At 36.6% G+C, this 23,784-nt stretch overlaps 1 protein-coding gene across 3 annotated transcripts in view; it reads left to right on the top strand.

Moving 5' to 3' along the window:
- Positions 1-1,518: 1,518 nt before the first annotated feature.
- The window catches only part of LOC149775951 (uncharacterized), an 88,548-nt gene continuing 66,282 nt past the window's right edge, over positions 1,519-23,784 (top strand). For 2 of the 3 annotated variants that reach the window (XM_089942811.1, XM_089942809.1), the window contains exon 1: positions 2,781-2,940. In XM_089942811.1, the coding sequence (XP_089798937.1) occupies positions 2,877-2,940 (64 nt within the window). In that variant the 5' untranslated portion in view covers positions 2,781-2,876. Of the gene's footprint in view, positions 1,648-2,780; positions 2,941-23,784 lie in introns of those variants that run through there. The other variant, XM_089942810.1, reaches the window with a different exon arrangement.

The following is a 23,784-nucleotide window of genomic DNA, read 5'->3' as shown; positions in this document are numbered from 1 at the left end:
TTTTTAAATTTGAATTCCCATAGTTTTTGTAACTTTCAGTGAAATCGGTAACCTTTTTTCCTAAATTTCCTCAAAAGTGGAAATCTCTTTCAAATCCTACCCAGGAACAATTAGATCTTTCAAAACAGATGAATTCATTGAACTTGCCAAAAAATACGATCTTTCTGAGGTAAAGGCTTTCTTAAAGAAACAGGAAATAAGAAATATTTTGATTCAGTACTTGGTAGAAAATTGTTTTTGGATAAAAGTACTTTGGTTCCGATCAGTAAGCCTGTATCAGACTCTGACACAAAAGTAAAGGAATTATAATTAAAATACAAGATGGAATATGAGTTAAGGAAGCTGGAACTTCAGAAAGAAGAAAGAGAGGAGAGAGATGCAAATGCAGTTACAATATGAGAAAGAGGAGAGAGAAAGAAAAACAAATACATTTACAAGCGTAAGAAAGAGAAAGAAAGACAAATGCAATTATAAAAAGAACAAATGCAAAAGAAAGAAAGAAAGAGATGCAAATGCAAGACAGAGGCTGTAGAGAGGGAATATCGATTTAGAATGAAAGAAATGGAACCGGCAAGTGAAAAGCACATTCATACTTAAAATACAAATTTAAGTTTTGATCTTGAAAAAAATATAAGATTAGTGTCCCCTTTCAGAGAAAAAGTAGACAAATATTTTCCATAATTTGAAACAGTTGCTGACAATTTGAAATGGCCAAGGGACTTTGGACTCAATTATTACAATGTGTACTCACTGGTAAAGCTAGTGATATTAACCGTTCACTGTCAGTTCAATAAAGTAATGACTTAGATACGGTTAAAGAATGCATCTTAAGAAGATATGAGTTAGTCCCTGAAGCTTATCGGCCAAACTTCAGAAACTATAGAAAAGAAGCCTAACAAACTAATGTCGAATTTGCTAGAGAAAAGATTAGTTGATAGATTGTGCTTAGCCAAGAAAGTTGAACAAGATTATGAAAGTTGTAAGCACGTCATTTAAATGTTAAGAGACCAGATTATAACAATAGGAAGTGTATTGCCTAGGTATCCGAGCGTCTTGGTTGCTATTGGTCCTCGTGCGAATAATTAGTAGCATATTGGATGCATGGAATGGAATAAAAGTATAAGCTTTTATATTTATAAGCGTTTAAATAATTAATATTGACATCTATTTATATGCCTATTCTGAATTGTGCCAGAAGTTAGACGCCTTCTGCGGCAGTAATCACAGGAATCATAATTGAGAAACCAACTCGTCAAGTGAAAACATTATCTAAAACAATTCAATATTATGCCAGGATGGGATTAAAATTCAAAATGGAAACATTCTTTCCCACTTAAATATCTAATCAGCTTGGAATTCCCCTGCTTTAAATTACAGCCTTTAGTGCGCATGAATCGGTGATTGCTTAGCAGATGACGAATCTGTCATTGACGTTAGATCAGAGTGATACGAATGTCCTCTTATCGCTACAGTAGTGGCCTAAATTGTGTGCGATCTGTTTGCGTTAATGTTCAAGATACGCTTGGATTTATTGCAGAATTGCAAAGAACTGGTAACATCAAACATTCACCATGATAATGACAAAAAAGTGGCCCCACAAAGAAACGTCTCCATGCTAGACAAGGTTTCTAATTTGGTAACTTAAAGGTAAGACTTCAAATGTGATTATGGTTGCATTCCTGAACTAGTTTGATGGGTTTCGAGTGCAAAATCATCACTTTCTGAACCGTATATCCATCAACATTTACATCCCTTTAGTAATAATTCAGTGTTGTAATTTGATTGGACACATCTGCAATGATCATGACATGTATGTTCCAGAAAAAAACTTGTTCTTTCGTTTGTTCTAGAATACAAGAGTGAAAGTGTTGTCAACAACGTTTCTATAGCATCTGAATGACAGCATTTTACAGGATGCTAAAATTCAAACATTGAATTTACCTAGGAGGGTAAAAGGCGACATTACGACACAAGGAACAAAATTTGTTATTGCCTATCGATATTTTTTATCAAGCGTGCGTGAGTTATATATGCTATTGGTTTACAAAGGGCCGACAAGAGGTAAGGGCAGCCTGGAATATATTCCTGGGGACCATAGCCCGTTAGGGGTCCCGAGCCAAACAACGCTTTAATTTTATTTATTTTAAAAATTGTTTGAACAAGAACTAGGAGAGGTCCGGGTGTTTGTTACCCCAGGGCCCGTGATCGCTCTCTACAGTCATGAGTTCATACACTAAATAAAGTTAGTCTGCGTAAACTAAAACTTGCCCCAAGCACCATGATATACACTCTGGTCACTGCCCCCTCCCCTCTGCAAAGAAAACGGAAATAAATAAGTGATTGAAAAAGATCCTTGCATAACAGAGAATCTAATAGCAACAGAGAATGAAATTTAAACAATGTAATAAGATTGCGCCTGATGCTGTTTAACTTCTTTATACGTTAAATCGTTAATTAAGCTTTTTCGGCACCAATTGTAATCGAATAGCATGTACCTTACTTTAAGCCACAGTAACGTTTCATGTTCACTGCAACCATCAAACTTGATGCACATATTGGAATATGTATTATCCATTGAGGAACCATACTGGACATTTAGTGCAAAATGAAGGAGATACTTTGGGAAGATTAGTAAATAAATCAGCAAGACTCCTAATGTTAAAGTCATAAACAAATCTGCATGCATGGGCATTCCCTGTGCATGGCCCCGTATAAGGTAAATGACAATATTGAGATTAACGTCTCCTAGAGACGTGTGCAAAAGTTATTGATTTGTTGAAAGTTTCATACTACGTTCATGACACTCACAGGTAGCATTTCTTAAATTCAACAGTTCTGATTGTTTGAAATCTATACTAGGTTTGCTTCCGGCATAAATGGTGGCTCAACAGAAATCATATCTAACTATCATGAAGACTTGTGTGTGGATACTTTTGTATGGTAAGTTGATTTCAGACTAATAAATATAACATATAATTATGCAGTATTGCATATAACAATATATATTTGATATTATTTTGATCTAACTTACAAAGACACAAAGCTTACTTATCCATTGTCATCGCTGCAGATAAATGTTAACATAATGAGTAAAAAGACAGTATAAGACGACATGAACTGCCATTAGGGTGTACTAGAACTCTCTCTCTCTCCATGTTTATTTGTGTGTGTGTGTGTGTGTGTGTGAGAGAGAGAGAGAGAGAGAGCAATTTAATGAGTGAAATGGGAAAATAATTTGTTCAAATAATTTAGATTAGTCAAAACTTCTGTGTGTAGAACTATGTGCATATGTGGTGATAGTATTGAGCAAATAGGTATAGAATTGCCGCCAACTGAGAGTAGAAAGTGAAAAACTAGGAGTCCTAACTGAAGCACTAGCATTTACCTAAGATGCACCGCAGCCGAAGTTAACAGAAACTTTAGCATAAAAAAGGAAATAATCCAAAGAAGAACGTAATATAAACATTAGAAGAGGTACAGGAAAAACATACGTACTTGAACTATTAGGTCTTACAGTTGCACCGCGTTTGACCGAGAGAGCGGCGATAGTCGATGCGATGCTTTCATGGTATTTTCATTCCCAACTATGTGAGCATTTTCTGCCCGCTTGGCTCGAGAGGAAACTGCAGGCATAGTTGGGGATAAACAAAGCCGTCTAAGCATCGTAGCCACTATTGCTGTAAGGCATTTGAGCACCAAAACGTTATAGAATTTAAGTTATAAAAAGAACTCTCGCGAACTTCAAGATTATAGTTCGATCGTTACAATCGTATATAAGCCAAGCAGATAGGTTGAAAACTTAAATTAGACATGCTTCTGGTAATCACATCAGAGCTGGAGCACGAGATTGAGACATCGCTGCCGGCTGGAATCAAGTTTGTCATTGTTCTCAGCGTAAAGTTTGCCATGCCTGGTCATTCAACCAAAGATGGATTTACACCATCTATTACGTCGCCGTTATGGTTTGATGGTGGTGTTTACGCAATCTTGAACGATAAGGACACCAAAGCAGTTCATACATAAATTAAATTAATTATGCGAAGATTCTTGGAATATTTAAAATATCCTCCAAAGGAGGTAACATATTGATGCTTAGGAGATGAGCTTCGTACTTCCCCGTACCTTTTATCTCATCGAATTACATGCCCATACTAATGTATCTTCCGCTGTGGTCAGTAATATATGTAAAAAAAACTATGATGTCCAGTGCTGATAATGAGTAATCTTATTTTTGTGTACTTTTCTACAACATTGTAGCTACAGACAATACCTGGGAGATTTTAAGTTTTCTAACATTGAATTTCCTGTACAGGCTTCTTACACCATACTTAAGAGGTTTTAACAACACATTCTTAACATCGCTGTTAATATGCTTTCTTCGAATAAAGGCTGCTTTTGAAAAAGATTTTGAGATGGTTCAAGTGGGGTTGCCTGTTCGCAATTGTATCAACAATCGACAATACTCCTACCACTGATGTTCATGGCCTCGTAAGCGTTCATTGGGTTTTTTTGTTCCACCGATCACTAATGATATTAGCTTCGGAATGTAACTGCGCTGGTCACTTAGGATTCGTATAATTTCCTCATACATGACTTGACTGGTAGACCACGCAAGTTTCTATCCGTTTTTTTACATGGCAATTTAAACGATGATGATAAATAAAATGTTACGGAGAAAATCGTACGAAGCTGATCGCGAACATTTTTGAACTTTTTGTATTGATACCTATATCCATAAGCGTTTTTAAGACATTTTGCGGTCGTGACACATTTCACTGGAAGATATGAGAGAGCTCTGAGCAAACGTTTGCGCCACTGATCAAAGCAACAAAATAGCTTGTAGCCAAAACCGTAGAAGCTGAGGAAGCGGTAAAGAAAGCTGTACAAATCACCACGACGATGATGGGAGCAGAAGAAAAAATGGGTCATATTATTAAGAGAGCCAAACGCGTAAGATATATACAAAAACCTACGAGGGCACCACAGAGAGACTACTGGACACTTGCCAGAGACGATTGCAGGTATGCAAAAAGACATAGAAGAACTTTGAGAAACAATTTGTGTGATAGCAAAAGGCATACGTGAACTTGATGCAGACTCAGAGCGGCGATTAAGAAGCTTCCACCACCACCGTCACCACCACCCGTGTTCAAATTAATTACTGAAACACCACAGCAACATTTTTATCATTAAAGTCGGCAGTGGATCTTTGCAAATACTATAAATGCCGCTCAAAACATTCAGCACAAATGACCAATACGTATTGAGAAAAAGAAACATCGACATCACTGGTCAACACATGGTTTAGGTTGGTATTTAGGAGCATTACCGAACCATGGAAATATAATAATAAAATACGTCATACATATCAGTCTGCAGACTTAAAGAAAGTCGCAGAAATATATAACAATAGATCAGATCAAAGAATGAATATTAGATCCCGCTTTTAACATGGAAGCGCCTGTGTTGTGAGATCAATGAGACAATATTTTCAACACTAAGAGTCTAGGGATCCAAAGAAGTTCAGGGCACTAGCAGTTCAGATTCATGAAAGATATCGGTATTTTCTGTATGCAAAGCTTCTGTGAAGTCCTAGAAACCTTATACAAGTGAAAAGTGCTGCGCAAGGTACCAACGATAATGACGGATTTGTCAACTACTGTATCACGGCGTTGGTCAACAGCGCACGCTTCCTCATCGATGGAAAGGCAATTAAAGCAAATCTTGACAAGGTTGACAATGCTACAACAATTCATAAAATCGTCTGTTACATGGATAATTACTCAAGTTCTGCTGGCCCGTCTATGATGTTAACGAAGACACAAGCGTCCGTTTTTATAATGAAAGGGACAACATCAAAATAAGTCAGGCAATGCTGCTACAGTTGTGGAAAAGGTATTCATTAACGTCAATCCAAGCCCAGCTTAACACGCGTACGGGAGATTTCTTGCATAATTCCACTCTCACTTATATTCGGCTTTTTATAAACGTTCCCCGTGTCATTTTTGTAGCTAAACACAGTTATGTTAAACAAAAAGGCAACACCTATGATTAATTTCCACGATGCTGGTGTCGCAGAATATAAATTTGTGTCATGAAAATTTACACGTCGGATTGTATCAACGAGTCATTCAGTGGATAAAGACGCACGTATAACATCATATATAACGTCTGTAGGACATGAACAATTTAATTTCCCAGCACGACTTTAGTACGCTTTACTCACTTTATTATGTTAACCTCGAACATCCAGACCTGTTTAAACTGTATAGGCACGGAAATTGTCAATGTCTTATTTTAATCCTTTCGGACGAGACTCTGTTATTGCAGTGCTTGATTTTCCGAATGAGGGTTATTGATGTGCCTGTAGAACTTTGTATGATTTGCAATGGAAGATGTTCTCAAACACTAACCTCCTTTTACGAAGTGAAGGTTGATCTTAATCCAGGAAAGTACGTGAACATAAAAATAGCAATACAAGTATAAGACTTATAAACGGAAAAAATGTCTTTGATTATCCAGGCACGTAGCCAAAATCTCCTGTATAGAAATCGTATAAGGTTATGGCCTCACCGTTGATTCATCCATTTACCAATTTTTGTTCGGCCGCTTTTGCCAATCACTCAAACATTTCAGAGATGACTCTATGCAGTATGAACTCGGACTCATGATTGCCCGCAAAAGGGAAAATATCATTATCAACCTGGGTTTATCAACAGGACCTGACACTCATTTGGTTGCGTACCTTGTGAAACCAAGAAGTCTATATTTTCGTTATATGTTTATCTCAGGACAGTGAACTACAAACTCTGTTTTAATCGATGCTACCTTGCAACCTCCAAGAAAAGGCCAATATCTCGGCATGTTACTTTTTAAACTTTACGTATACTTGCGGGAAGAAAAGATTCCTCAATAGTAATACCATGTGCGTTAATTGATTTTTACATTCTTAATTAGAACGTAAGCTGCGTATTGCTGGAATTGTGACCAGGGCAATCGGAATTGTTGCTGGAGCCATGTCAATAAAAACCGGTGTCTCAGGTTGAGCTGAAATACTAATTTTCAAACTATTGAATTCTCAAATACGTATCAATTCAGAGCTTCTCGCAGCGGCAGGAAGTAGTCTCAATAAGATCTCTAAAACTATACTCTGTAGGATAAAACCATTAACATAGCCGAGTTCACGACCGTGCTGGCAGAAATGGAAAACCTCTGCTGAAGTCATGCGCAGATAAAGAAATTTGTAATGTTAACTTTCTAGTTTGCATTTGTCAAAATGTATCAATCATGAAATGTCAACATCGATGTCTTGTAACATTTCAAGTAAACATGACGTGATCCAACAAGGACATCGGTACTGGTACAAATTTCAGACTGGCCTACTGATTAGCTAGATTATGTTTTTGAAAGTTATCGTTCCGTTTAATACCCCAATATTGCATTTTCTCTACTGCTTATTATATCAAAGCATTTTACACAGAAGTAATTATTCTTGATATTCATACTGGTCTTTGAAAACTGCATTGATTAGAAAGATTTCTTATTTAATATACCCATTTGTTTTAATTGCAATGCTGTAACTTTCATTCGACTATTATTTGTATATATTATAATAGCTGTACGGTTTACTGCGAAATATTCAATGGCATTTAGATTTATATATCTATTGGAATTATCGTGAAATTTTGTGTAGGGCATTTGGCATTTCGATTAATAGCTCTGATAAATTTATCGTGAATTCTTTTAAAGCAAATTTTGGATTTGATTTATAACAGAGATTCTTCTGTATATCATTCGCAATAGTTTTGGAACATTCTGGATTAAGTGGAACTACTGGACTTCACAGAACTTTAGGATTTTAAGAAATCATTCACCATAATATAAGCAAGTTTTATTTTTTTCACGTTGTAGTTTAGGAAAATGAATGATGTAGTTTAGGAAAATGAATGAAGATCGATGTGATTTGTGATGGATTTTGGATTTTTAACGTAGTTTTAACAATTTTTCAGTCATATCGCTATCGCTGCAATGTGGCAGTTTATATTGATGTCTAACACTGGGGCATCATGCGCAAACATGTATCATGATGTCCCACCCAGTCACATTATCCTGACACGAGGCCGACCAGTCCTAAAACTAACCTCTTAATGTCGAGCGCCAAGCGAGGCAGCTGTTAGTATCATGTTTGCAAGTTTTTGGTACGACTCGGCCGGCGATCGAACCCACAACCTCCCGCATCCGAGGCGGACGCTCTTACCACTAGGCCACCGGAGAGGTCATAATGAAGATCGAAACAACATGTTCATGTCCACTTGTTTAAATCATTGACTCGCTTGTGATTTAAGGGAAAGTCACAGGATATATAAGTAGGACCGGTTCAAAGTACCCATAATAATGCTAATGTTTCACGTCTGGAATAATTACAAATACGAGAAACTAATACAAACTAATTACATTATAAGCACAGGTGGTGGAAAGTGTTATGGAAATATATATCAGAGTGCAATGGCTATTCAGCAAAATAGTAGCCACATGGTGCAGCTTAGAGGTAATGTTCTGAACATTTAAATAGAAAGAGCTAAATAAAATACAACATTAAAAGCTAAATCTTTTCAACACGTAACAATCTAAGAAGATAAGCTATTCCATCGGTACGCTAACGCAGTATTAGTTATGTCTCTAATCTAAGGTAAAACTCTTAAAATGTCAATATATAAAATCACCTAAACACAAATTGAGACTGTACACCTTTATACCGAATCTAAAACACCGAATTCTATAAATTAAAAGATAGACGGTTACACTGTGAATATTAAGAATTGTAAATGCCGTTGAAATAAAAACTCTTTCAAATATAAACATGAAGTAATAAAAGATTAATGATCAAAGATGATCATACTACTGTTACTACTACTACAACTTCTACTAATAATAATTCATTTGTCACTGGACGTGAGTGTCAGAGTGCAAACCGACAGGAACGAAACGTACATTATGTGGGTTAATCAAAATATTTTGGACTAGAGTTTTTGTTTAAGCCATTTCTAGATGTGTTGGCATCTGCAGAGTTAAACAGTGCACTTTATGGTCATCAAGTTCGTTTATCAGTCCACCTGTTATTCGACTCAGTGGGAAGCATGATGCCATTGTTTATGATGCGGCTCTTGTAATTGTTCTTCATCTGAAGTCAGCTGTTTCGCCATTACAGTGGTTATCATAGACATTGTACACAGGACAGAAAGGACAATTTTACTGATACAATTTGGAATGGACTGTGTGTAAAGATTAGACAAAGAATGTGGCCGAATGGTCTAAAGCACCCACCGTTACGGATCACTATCATGTCACCACCGTCAGCGTGTTGAGATGTCTCGGGCTCGGCCAATGTAGGTGCGTGAGAAAGCTTGTCAGTAGCTTCTCGTGAGTCGGTGGTTCTTTTTGGGGTTTTCAGTGGTTGTCTATCTTGTGCTGAAAATTGGCGTTAAACGCTGTAACAACAACAACGAATATTGTTAGATGTATTTTCCGGTCTTCGAACTATGATTGAATAGCAGCTTAGCACTCATAAGGTGGTCTTTTCAGTATCTGGTCGATTAAAACCTACCTTAGAAGCGTAGACGAGTCAATAATCTACAAGTTCCTCAGGACAATTTGTCGTATGTTTGGGTCATGAGCGAAAAATGAACCATATAAAGTAGGTGCGGAAGAAACTTCTTCGTTCCATAATATACCTATTTCAGGACAGGTCTGGCAGAAGTACAGATGATGTAAATAATGAATCGCGTATACCATCCACTGTTAGAACTTACGGGAAACCGTCGCCTGACTGTCAATTATTAGGTTGCTTTTCGAATCCAGATTAGACCAGGCTTGTTAGGCTGCAGTTGTGGATCTCTGCCCAAAACAATCTGCTCTAATGAGTCTATTCAATAGAATTAAATGTGATTATGAGCCAGTTAAACCAAGTAGTCAACAATTCTAGAAACATATAAAAACAAAATACATCACGACCCTGTGACCAACATTCTTTTATTGCCTGTTCATATATGTATTGTATGGCCAGAATATAATATTGACACACTCAATAATACTTGTCTACCGAGATTGAAACATACCAGAACACATTGCAAAAGCACTTCCAGTCACTGGAATGTGTCAATAAGATAAGTGATTGTAAGGATGCATGTGTATACGAATCACTAATACCATTTGGGAAGAAAATTGCGACCAATGAATAAAGTCGAATTTGATATCTTGTTTAATACTAATTCATCTGCTAAATTTGTTATACGGCCGACAAGGAGGGGGGGGGGGGAGGAGGAGCTATATCGCCGGGGCCCTGTCCCGTAAGAGGCCCCGGCAGAACAAAACTTTTTAATTTTATAAAAGATAAAGTTTGTTTTAACAAAAAGTAGGAGAGGTCCGGGTGGTTTTTTACCCTTAGGGCCCTTGATCGCTGTCTACGGTCCTGATCTTATCATTATGTTTCTCGCCACGAATTAGTGTTGAATAGTATCAACCTTATGTCATGAGAAATTTAGTGAAAATTGAAGGAAATATTTCGAACAGATCAGTGAAAGAATGGTGAAAATACCACATGCTAAATGCAAATAAAATTTCTATATCCGAACACCTAGTGCAAGGCACGCGCTGTATTTACATGTATCTAACTTATCATGTTTTAGGGACGTGTGCAAATGTGATAGTGTTCTCAAAATTTTGAACTTGTTTACTGTCTGGCTTGTATTCGTTCTACTTTTTGACGTTAGCCGTTGTTATCGCTTAAAATATATATTCTGTTTTCATGCGAGACAAATGACTCGTCCGCATAAACCGTTTCTAAATGTCATGAAGAATTGAATGTAGATTGCTTTTATGGATAAGTTGAATGTGGATTATTTTTATGGATAAGTTGATCTCAGACTAATTTATGTTCAGAATGATTTGGAAGTGAAACTTTAATGAGGTTTTTATCATACATAAATTCACAGTTCGCTTGTCAATTGTAACATTCATGATTAGCGCTGCAGATAACTGTTACAGGTAATGATAAACAAGACAATATAGAACAACGTAGCATGTCATGAGGGTGTACAGGATCTATCTGTCTTTCTGTTTACTCTCTCTCTTCATTTGTGAATGTGAGAGAGAAAGAGAAAGGATGAATAATGGAAGAAGAATTTATTCAAACAATTCTGATTAGAATAATATATTTAGTGTACAAGTATGTGGGGATATTTTGGGATGATATAAATCCAAATAACAATAAGACGTTTAGAGAAGCACAATATTTGCTCAGCAAAATGTACATTGTTAATATCAGTTAACAGTGCACATCAAACACGCAGTCGATTTAAGCAGTCTTTCTCGCATTCAACCCAATGCATTTGATGATAATAAACCATCCGAAACATTTACATATAGGACCGGAGTTTCTTTCCCGGTGACGGAATATTTTAGTTTATTGGAACCTTGTCCACATTTAAATGTCCGAACTCATTATCGGGAATTAAGCATGGAAAGCCTGGGCAATGTTTTTGCTAAGCTATATTGTGACACTCAGAAAAAATGCAGCTAAATGATGAATCTTGCGGAAGCTAAAGGAACAAAACAGATATACGCAGAGTCAATGAACAGCCGAATAGAAACGTTTGATATGCTTATATTCGGGGTGGCGTTGAGGGTGTTTATATTTCACCATTTCATAGAGAATTGAGTTGTCCTCCTGGTCAGCTGAAACATTTCTACTTGATATGTGATCTTAATCTATGAAACAATTGCTCGATAATTCAGCTTTCTTATCTATATGCTACAATAAGCACTTAAAATAAAAGAATACAAAAGACACATCGTCGCTTTCAGGTGAATATTAACTACATTAAATCTGCTAACATACAGGCAAATAAGAGAGAATGACTAAAATTGTCTGTGCTATTCATGTAATTAGCCTGTTGTGGTTGTCACCAGATGTTGCCTATTCAGGTTTGCATTCTCCCAGATGCAAGGTACTTAATTTCACGTCTTTTCTCTTTCTCTCTCTCCCTCTATCTCTCTCTGAAACAGTATTTGGACTATCTAAGTCAATTTACAGATCTTTGTCTAGAGTTAGTGATTTCGCCTTTCTGCAATAAATTCAGGGCCCAGGACTAATGACACGTGATACCACATCTTACTTTTGACTTGAACTGTCTGCTGACTGAAGATAAACACCATTTCGAACATTCCAAATTGAACCGGTTGCTTTTATTTTATACACGAAATAATGACGTTTACATATGATGTTACGCTTTTATAGTACCAAGCTTAAAAGGAAATTCTTTATTGCTACTTTGATAATTATCAGTTTACATATACGAGCGTAAGATGAAGCTAAATTATGGGCCTGTATATACAACAAAAACGACCAAGACGTCGGTCCGCATTGTATGGCACGTTCATAATTCCACATGCAGTGTGTGTAAAGCGAAATGCATATAAGGAAATTATTCCTCTTTTCATCTCATCTATTTAATAAGCAATGTGATTATTGCAATGTGGTATTCGAATTTTGTCACTAAGCCGTTATCGAATACAATTGTAAATTGTCCCATTTATCTCTTACAAATGCCTGTATCCCCGCACATAAGCCTCTGACATAACCTCTCTCTGTCCGTAATAAATATTGCTTATTAAATAGATGAGATGACTGTAACTTTATGTTACGTTTATTACACAATATATTTCTATACCTACCGACCCTGTATGCGTTACCGACAACCCTTCAGTCGTGGTCTGTTTGGTATATATATGACGGGTTTGATGTGACCTTTCTTAAAAAGTAATAATTGGTATAAAGCAAATTCATATACCAGTACTATTGGTATATTAAATTGTGATCTGCCCATGGCACAATTATACGAATATAACAACATTCTGTCAACTGCAGACATATAGATCAATGATGAATTTCTACTCATTCATTAATTACCATGACATAAGAAAATAACGATAAAATGTATTAATAGTCCCTGTTTTCTAAACGAAATTCCATTCCCCGTTCCCGTCTCGTGCGTAAGGAACAAAACAAGAAAAATCTGGAGTGAGAGAGAAAAACATACTACACTGGACGAAAATATTAAAACTGAACTTGTACCAAGTAACCTACAGTAACCTGGTGCGTCGTAACGATATGTTTACGCTTTACTTGGGATCTATCTTCAGTGTTCATAATATCAATGATACATAGTTGCAATAGCCAGTCGACACTAGGCCTATATGTTAAATTTGTTGGTTACGAGACGCACATACTGTAGCGTATTTAATGTTTTGTTGTTGTTATTTAGTAAAGCTATTATCATGTTCTAAATCGATTATTAATTATTTGATATAAAAATGTCAAAATGATCACACCCACCTTTCTCTCTCTCTCTGTCTCCCTCTGGTTTATCGTAGCTAGATACGGGCGAAAATCCATGAAAATACGAGCGTTGTGGATTTTCGTTTGTGTCATACGCCGATGTCTCTGGACCTATGAATCATGATAAAATTTAGTCAAACCGTCCAAAGGAGGAGAGGGAGGAAGGGAGAGAGAGAGAAAGATATTTATAGTCTTTATGAATATTATTTATAGCAGAATAATGACTTAGATAAACTGTCAATATATTAAATATTTTTATTACCTCTTTTTGGTTCGTCATTTCGCTTAGTTTCTATTCCACGCTAATTTCCATACGCCAGTACGTGAATGCCTGACAGTCCAGCTAACCGTGTTTGTAGTGCACTACTTTCTTCATAAAAAATCATATTTCATGTTTAAGTCACGACTGTGTCTCATACTAATTTAATAAATGTGAATAAAAATAGAAACACAAAAAGAAAACAATCAGCTTATCAATTTGCATATGTGATTGTGAACAACAAGAAATATCGTACAACTGAATTTTGTAGCGGACTCACTCGCAGGGATGTGAGGAGTTCATTCACTCGGTAAATAGAATGTTACACAAAACATATCGTAACTCCATTCAAAGTGCAAATATGCGTATTTGTATGTAATATAAATAAAATATATGTATAGCATGTCCGCTGTATCAATGATATACCACTCGTTGCATACATTTTTCATTAAAAGGAAACTCGGCAAGCCTCGTTTCCTTTTCATGAAAAATGTATACATCTCGTGGTATATCATTGAAACAGCGTAAATACAATATATAAGTTTACAACTGCTTTGTACTTCTTTGATTTTCAGTTGGTTCGTGAGTAAAATTAAAAAGATATTTCATTGCAACTCGTAAAGCTTCTGCTTTTGTTGTTGGTAACTTGGCATTGTGTACGTACCTAATTCAATATCGTTGGAAGGGCATACACTTTGAAGTCCAGCCAGGTGTATACAGCGATGAGTAGACATCAACATTTCCGGGACCGAATTTGTGAAACAAATATTTATTACGGACAGTGTGAGACTATGTGAACGTCTTAAAAAATATGTATTCAGAAACGAGTGTGTTTAACTCATTGCTTTGCCGACGTAGCTTTGGCCTAGTAACATGTGTAATTTATAAATTTCTATAACCCCAACCTTCTTACCCACTTTTTGCAAACTGTTTACCATAAAGATTAAAGACCTTTGTCATCCATTGCATCAATTCTCAAGAAAAGGAGCCTTTAAGTAGGTCGAATATTTTCCATTTCTCCAAAGTTTTACTCTGATCAGGGTAACAAAAACCAATAAAAGCAGGTCACGAGGACCCATCTGATTGCACAACATGTTTTCGTTCCGTAATAAACCAGGTCTAGGGGACGCACATAAGATCATAAAGAGTCAATCCCACTCACCATCAGCTGTTAAAGCTTACGGTTATTCATAGCCTGACTTGCAAACAATAAGTTGATTTTTAGATACTAGAACAAACCAAACCAGACCTGGCTGTCTGCAGTTGTGGATATCTTAATATCGTCGGAATTGTATAGCCTTCAATGTGAGTATGGGCCACTTAAAACCAAACAAGCAGTTGACAAAGAGGCATAGATAAACAGGCGATATTATGGTCATGTTACCCACATTGCTTTATTGCCTGTTTATATAGTCAATGCACGTGCAGAATGGTGGCTTCCTGCGATATCGTGGGTTCTGTGGTAGTTTTCTGCATCAAGCCGCCCATCGTGTACCTATTTCATATACACTACACGACTATAATTTACTGCATCAACAGTTCATTTCGGGAAAATCTCGGGATTGCTGACGAGTACTCTGTTTTAGAAATGCATGCATAAATAGCACTGTTTGCGAAAATGGCCGCACCCCATGTTCTCAGATAGAATCTGCTTACAATCAAAATCGGTTTACCAGTTTGTTGTATGATAGCGTATGATTACCTTATTAGTAAAAATAAAGAGAGCGAATATATGATTGCACATTGTTACGTATATTTAATTTAATTGTTTGTCTGTTAGATTTAATTTTCTTTTACTCCATTACATGCTCTTGTAATGTGACAGTGTTTACTGGATTTGATATTGTCAAGAACAGAGTCCAGTTCTGTTTGTCCTGACCCTTTTTTATTTTCGAAGTAAACAACTAATATATGATACATCGTATCTAGTTGCTGACCTTGTTCCTAAATCATTGACAGTTTTGGTAAACAACTTTTTAAATTTTTTTTCTTTCTCACACTAAGAATCATTAAGTTGAGTCAATGTCATTAGTGGTCGACGTGATATTTATCATGTAACAAACTTCATTTCCTTATGGAAGGTTGAACTCTTGACCCCCATCCGGGAATTTGTTTTGCGTTATAGTTAGATTTATAACTGATGTTATGATAAGAATTATATTAGTCGTGCCTTAACACTTGAGAGGTCAAGTTACATTATACTGTGTTCAGTTTGGGGTGAGTTTTTATTTTCTCCCAATTATTGAATTTCAAGTGATTATTTTCCCTGGAAATGCAAATTGCTGTGATAATTCTTGGACAACGACATTTACTGAATTTATATCGATTTCAAAACTGGAATAATATTTTATGTGATTCAAGAAAAGACTGTTGACACATTAGTTCAACGCTGACTATTACAGACGTCATCGACTTCCATTTTGGATTTTCATCGGGATTTGAACCGTATTTCACTTAGGAGTTTTTATTGACAGGACTTGTGTTTTTTAATTCTTGTATTAATTTTGGATTTAATTCGTAAAACCATAAGTTTTTTTTTCTTCTTATTTTTCACTTAGTATTTTATGGAAATAAATTATTTATTAAATTTTACAAAGCTTATTGTCTTCACTCTTTTCTGTTACTTTTTTAAGAGCATAGACTCTTAAATGTCATAGACTCTTATAACAATATAAGAGTCAAACATCAAGCATGTTAAAATTCTTGTTCTTTGTAGCCTTCGGAACTAACAGGCGTTGATTTTGTTGTGAGCAATATATTGCTTTTTTGGACCACCTGAAGTTGGTAGGCCCAGTGCCACCGACAATCCTAGCTCCACTGCCCGTCACAGGAGAACACAGATACATGATTTATTTCTCTGAGATAAGTGTCTGTAGTTTTAGTCACATACAAAGACAATATGACCGATGAAGAAATACGGCAAAGGATAAGACAAGCCATTGGGCCTCACGCTGACCTCCTGATCATAGTGAAAAAACGGAAACTGCAGTGGTATGGGTATGTCGCATGATCATCAGGACTTGCCAATACAATCCTACAAGGTACTGTACAAGGAAGAAGAACGTGAGGCAGGCAAAGAAAGAGGTGGGAAGATAACATTCGAGAGTGGACAGGCTTGACATTGAGCGACTTACTGAGAAAGTCCGAAAATCGAGAGGAATGGAGGAAGCTGGTTGTTAGGTCTTGTGCGTTGCATCAACGGTCTTCAAGACTAAGGAGCTGATGGTGATGATGATGATGATGATGATGATGATTATGACGATGATGATGATGAATTTTATTGAACAGGTGGCAGAATAAGGACCATGGAAGCATTATCCATTTTTCAAGTTGATTTACACTTTGTGCGACATTTATATCAAGTTACCACGATTAGGGCACCGCTCGGATAGCCTAGTGGTTAGAGCATCCGTCTCGGATAAAGCAGGTCGCTACGATATCTGCATTGTGACAGGATATAGTGATGTCTAGTACTGGGGCATCATGACACAGACATGTAGCATGATGTCTCACCCAGTCACATTATCCTGACACCAGGCCGACCAGTCCTAACACTAACCTCATAATGCTGAGTGCCAAGCAAGGCAGCTGTTAGCACCATTTTTGTAAGTCTTTGGCATGACTGAGCCGGGGACCGGACCCACGACCTCCTGCAGTTGAGGCGGACGCTCTAACCACTAGACCGCCGGTGTGGTACCGCTGAGATTTTAACATTCCAATTTAAATAATAAACTACTCTCTGATTAGGGATTATGTTAAAAGAAGTGATTGAAAACGTATAGGAGATGCGAGTGACAACTGGAAAGGAACATGAAACAGTAAGAAGCGTTTCAGTTCCATCTGTTGTTTAACGTGTTTAATCTTCATTTACTTTATTTGGCATCAACCATAGTGGAATAGTCCGAACGTTGTTTGAATCCACATGTTCCCTGAAAATCCCTTCATCATACATCGTTCGGGGATAAAAGGAAATTATTTATTTATTGTGGGCACTATTGAAAAGTTTAGCAAATAGAAGGAGAAGATTTGAAAAGTTTAGACAGAGCCCTTCATTTTAAAATCTAAAAAGAGTTCTCTTTGTTTATGAATTCCCTGTGCAAGGCCAATATCAATATTTGCAGGTATCGAGGGACGTGTGCACTAGTGGCTGTATTATAAAACCTTGACCTTTTATAAACTTTACCTGATTCTTTTACCGTATTAGTTATCTCGACTTTGTTGTGCACTAACAATAAATGGCGGCTGTACAGGATTCAGATACAAACGCTATGTAGACTTTTGTGTAGATTTTCAATACCTAAATAACAATTCTAAACTAAAGATGACTGACCATGAAAATGTAATTATTTTCTTTTGGTCAAATGTCTGTTTACATCTTAATGATTAAATATCAATATGATTACAAAAAATATTCAGAAAACGAGGAAAACAGTACAAAATAACATACAATAACATATGTTCACTGGAGTGTGCAGGATCTCTATCTATCGCTTTCTGACATCGCGAAGTTGTCTGTTTGTGTGTCTGTGTGTGTAATATAGTGAGAGGGGAAGAGAAGGAGGGGATAGAAAATAAAAATTGTCACAAAACATTTATTGATTGATAATATTCAATGTATAGAACTGTGCGCATATTTGTTTGATGAATTAGACCAAACTGGAAATGACGCATTCAATAATTTTCCCCTAATTAAGAGTGGCTAGTGCAGCACTAGCTTTCTTCAGAAAGAGAACATGTTAGTATAAGCTAACTTTGCTGATCACAAATATAGTTTTCAAATATGGGTATTATGAAAGATTACAACATCATGGGTATCATGAAAGATTACAACGTGATGCGTATTATGAAAGATTACAACATCAAGGATATTATGAAAGGTTACAGCATCACGGGTATTATGAAAGATTACAACATCATGGGTATCATGAAAGGTTACAACATCATGGGTATTATGAAAGATTACAACATCATGGGTATCATGAAAGGTTACAACATCATGGGTATTATGAAAGATTACAACATCATGGGCATCATGAAAGATTACAACATCATGGGTATCATGAAAGATTACAACATCATGGGTATCATGAAAGATTACAACGTGATGCGTATTATGAAAGATTACAACATCAAGTATATTATGAAAGGTTACAACATCATGGGTATTATGAAAGATTACAACATCATGGGTATCATGAAAGATTACAACATCATGGGTATTATGAAAGTTTACAACATCATGAATATTATGAAAGATTACAACATCATGGGTATCATGAGAGGTTACAACATCATGGGTATTATGAAAGATTACAACATCATGGGCATTATGAAAGGTGACAAGATCATGAATATTATGGAAGATTGCAACATCATAGGTATCATGAAAGATTACAACATCACGGATATTATGAAAGGTGACGACATCATGAATATTATGGAAGATTGCAACATCATAGGTATCATGAAAGGTTACAACATCATGGATTTTATGAAAGATTACAACATCATGGGTATTATGAAAGATTACAACACCATGGGTATCATGAAAGATTACAACATCATGGTTGCTATGAAAGTTTACATCATGGATATTATGAAAGATTACAACATCATGGGTATCATGAAAGTTTACATCATGGGTATCATGAAAGATTACAACACCATATGTATTACGAAAGGTTACAACATCATGGGTATTATGAAAGATTACAACATCATGATATTATGAAAGGTGACAACATCATGAATATTATTAAAGGTGACAACATCATGAATATTATGGAAGATTGCAGCATTATAGGTATTATGAAAAAGTACAACATCATGGATATTATGAAAGGTGAGAACATCATGAATATTATGGAAGATTGCAACATCACAGGTATCATGAAAGGTTAAAAACATCATGGGTATTATGAAAGTTTGCAACATCATGAGTATCATGAAAGTTTACATCATGGGTATCATGAAAGATTATAACATCATGGTATTATGAAAGTTTACAACATCATGGATATTATGAAAGATTACAACATCATGGGTATCATGAAAGATTACAACATCATGGGTATCATGAAAGTTTACATCATGGGTATCATGAAAGATTATAACATCATGGGTATTATGAAATGTTACAACATCATTGGTATCATGAGGGTTAAAACATCATGGATATCATGAAAGATTACAACATCATAGTTGCATTTATCTAATAACATCCATATCACTTTGAATGTCAATATGTTTTACTTATTTAACTTCGGGAATAAATAGTGCAAAACAATAGCGTCAGACACCTTGACATCAGAAATGTAGATGTACTGAAACCCAACCCAAATAGATCATACAGAGGTTTTCTTTAAGAAACTACGTATGTTGAGTGAACAGTCAAGCTGAACTAGTTTAACTAAAGCAGAAGAGTTTGTAAGCGAACCTATTGCAACGGCGTGAGCAGGATTTTAGTGGCGCACAAGAAATACATGTATATTATTATACGGTGAGAGCGCCAGTCAATAATACAGCGTTATCTGTATGTTGGCACACTGGGTAGGGATATATATGTGTTCTTAAGCCACCGCGGTTAACATAATATGAGTGTTTTATGTTTCTAAGACCTAACTGGTTAGAGTTATGAACTATTAACCCATGTATTTCAATCTCAATCACGGTCATGGTAAAAATGTTTTTCCTTCATAAATTGATGAGACGGTTGCACATACTATCTTAAAAAAAAATTCTATTCCACAAGCCAGATTTACTGCAGTACAATTATTACGAGTGATAATCCATCCAAAGTAGGTACCTTTTTGATAGGTCTTCTATAAGTTATGGTAAAATCGATAAACGCCCCCATATCAGTGGCAACATGTTAATCCGAAAAACGCCAGTCAGCATAAAGATGTCACAGAGCGATGAAAAGCACCATCCACCATCACAATTACACATCACTTTTTGTTCCTTGTTGACTGCTCCAGTGGCCTAGAGGTTAGAGCGGTTAGAGCGTCCGCCTCGTATACGGGAGGTCGTGGGTTCGATCCCCGGTCGAGTCATACCAAAGACTTACAAAAATGGTACTAACAGCTGCCTCGCTTGGCGCTCAGCATTAAGAGGTTAGTGTCAGGACTGGTCGGTCTATTGTCAGGATATTGTGACTGGGTGGGACATCGTGCTACATGTCTGTGGCATGACTATAAACTGCCACACTGCAGACATCGTAGCAATATATCTGAAAAATTGTATAAGCTACGTTAAAAATCCAAATCACACACACACACACACACACACACACACACACACTATTCCTTGTTGAGTTCTCCCGTCGACGGTTTTTGCTACTCGGCACTGAAGGGTACACAGGTGTTTACATAGCTGATTCATCTCAGATGAAATTCCTGCCATGGATCCTATCAATCACATGACGCTTTATCTCCATTTGATATTGCCAGTTCTCAGTAGGCCATGATTAAACGCATGTGACTTCTTAGCGGTTAGTTCATCGCGCATGAAACCCGGCCAAAATATATAAATTTATGTTGTCTATCAAATGTAAAGTTGGGGACAGGTAACATCATACTTGACTTAGTCTGAGTCGGTCTGGCGGTCTGTGCGTTCAAGCTTTTAGGTGTTAATCGAAGCACCTGGCCTTTATTTTGTGCCAGTGATATCGAAGTGAGACTGTGCGCATTTAGCAATGTAAAAATACCCACCCCAGGTCGTTCGCGACCTGTGTGTGTGTGTACTTTGTCGATGCTTTCGCCAGTTTCTGTGTGTAAGATTTTAAGTCCGGCATATCCAGTGCTACCAAGTGAAACCACTTAAGCGATTGCAGGCTGTTGTGGCGATTTATTCAAGAATTGCCGCCAAAAGTGGAAAGATACCACCGTTTTTGACCATTTAGGCGAATTGGGCTACTAACAAATTCAGTATGACACCTGAATCAGCTTGTTTCGACACAATCACTTGGTTCATTTGTGACGCCGTCAAGGACAGTTATTTCTCCTCTCTCGATACAAGACCTAACCACACGAGCCGCCGGTGTGCGTTCGCTGAGCGGATCACAAGTTTCGCTGATTCTGTGAAAGTGTGACCTCCGCGTTTTTGTATGAAATGATTTACTTATCTTCTTGCTCGCCGCTGTTTCACATACAGTTTGGCTATCTATTGTGAAATGGCAACGGTCATTCTGTGCACAAAATGTATTACATAGCCTTTCTTTGTCTATGAGTGTAGACTAAACTTTAATATAGAGTTTGAAAACTTGGACCTGAGTTGAAGACATTAAAGTTTACTTTGCAAATTCCTGGTCCGTCAGATATTTGCCATGTACCTATTAAAATTTAAATAAAAGGCCTGACCTTGTTTGAAATTTAGATTGTTTTTGACATGAACTTTTGATCCTCATCCAGGTGGCCCTATTGTGCCTAATATTTTATGTTAAGTTTGCTTACATCAGAAATATTCATTCCTATCGTAACACTTGTGGTGGAATTAGTGTGTTAGTAATGTTTAGTGATAATGTGAGAAGATTTAGTTATTTAAAGTATTCATTGGAATTGCTAAATGCGTATTTACCCTTTGGACTAAACCCCCATTTTATGGTTAATGTCAACTCATTTAACGACATTCTTGATTAAATCATTTGGATACATCAAGACTGTTAGCACATCTGCGTATTTCAAATTAGTGTCACATCAACACATTCAATATTGGAATTCGTTCGATACACCACTGGAATTTATTTGGGACAATTTATACTTTTGTTATTTTGATATAGGGTAAGCACTATTTGGAATTTAAGTCACACTACTACAAGTCATTTTTTAAAAAATTTCACTTTTTATTCTATGGATACAAGTAATTGGTTTAATTGTGCTAATCTTGTTGGTTTCGCTTGTTCCTGTTGCATAGTTTAAGACCACTTGCGGAAGGATCCGCATAATGTTTCGAGGATTTGTACACGGGTTCGCATTGTAGCTCCCACAATTTCGCCCACAAAGACATGTTCGGAAATTATTTGCCATTTATGCCAACAACTACACATAATCACGAACGGCAGCAATCTTGGTCATGCATCCGCAATAGCTCCGGCCACAAGCCCTGCTTTTGCCGACCCCTAATTTTCAAGCAGGTCTGAAAAGAGTACAACGTTTGGATATTTGTGAAGTTAGTCATTCTTTACATTATGAAGTTTGCAAACGTTGAATATGAGTGCACATTCACGTTAAAGAGCAACGCAAATGCTGTGTTTGCAGATGGAAAGTAAACTGGAAAACAGAAATAAGGCCAGCTTAGGAAGAGAACCTAAGGCTACAGTAGGTAAGAATATTTATTGTCGGACACATTTACTCTGCAAGGTCTTGTATTCTGAAATGCGTGACATAACACAAGAAATGATATCTCTTCTGACGGAATAGGAGTTATGATGATTTTCTTCGTGTGCTGGACGTTAACGTGGACCATCCAAAATGAAAAATGGCTTTAGAAAAAGACTATGTGCTCCTCAGATTGAGGAAGTCAAAGAGTAGTGAAGAGTTTGCCTACGTATTAAGCATCTTCTATAAGGCTTAAGTATTGTTTTAAATGATGTTGCTGATGACCGAGTTTTAAAGGCTTCAAATGTATGTACAATATGTATGAAACTGTCCAGGTGTCGTGAATAAGTGAACCACACAGTATGTGAAGCAACCTCAGCTTGGCTGTGTCGTGTTTCTCACTTAACTAGGATATGCGAGTTTTAAATCTTTTAGACAAAAGTATAAATTAAGAACAACACTTATACAGAATGATGTTTATCGCCTTTTAGACTGTGCATAAATCAAACTTCAGCATATTCACTAAAGGTAGAACAAGTGGATTTTGGGACGGCACTAGGAGGACATTGAGGTGATTGAAACTCCTTATATAAAACACCTATCAAAGCTCATGACTGTACACACCACAAGGTCCTTGGAAAGAGGCTGAATGTATCAAAATAGCGTAATCAATATAACGTAAAAAATAGGTCACAGCGATATGATTATACCTGTTTATGATGCGTATTGACACAATGAACACAAAGATTATGTTTCATGAGTCTACATACAGAAAAGGTATTCTAAATCGGAACATGTCCTGGTCGTTGCTGGAG

This window comes from Sinohyriopsis cumingii, chromosome 18, assembly GCF_028554795.1.
Source record: "Sinohyriopsis cumingii isolate HCF-2022 chromosome 18, ASM2855479v2, whole genome shotgun sequence".
Taxonomy (NCBI): Eukaryota; Metazoa; Mollusca; class Bivalvia; order Unionida; family Unionidae; genus Sinohyriopsis; species Sinohyriopsis cumingii.
The sequence above is the reverse complement of the archived record's forward strand: the minus strand, read 5'-3'. Positions and strand labels throughout refer to the sequence as shown.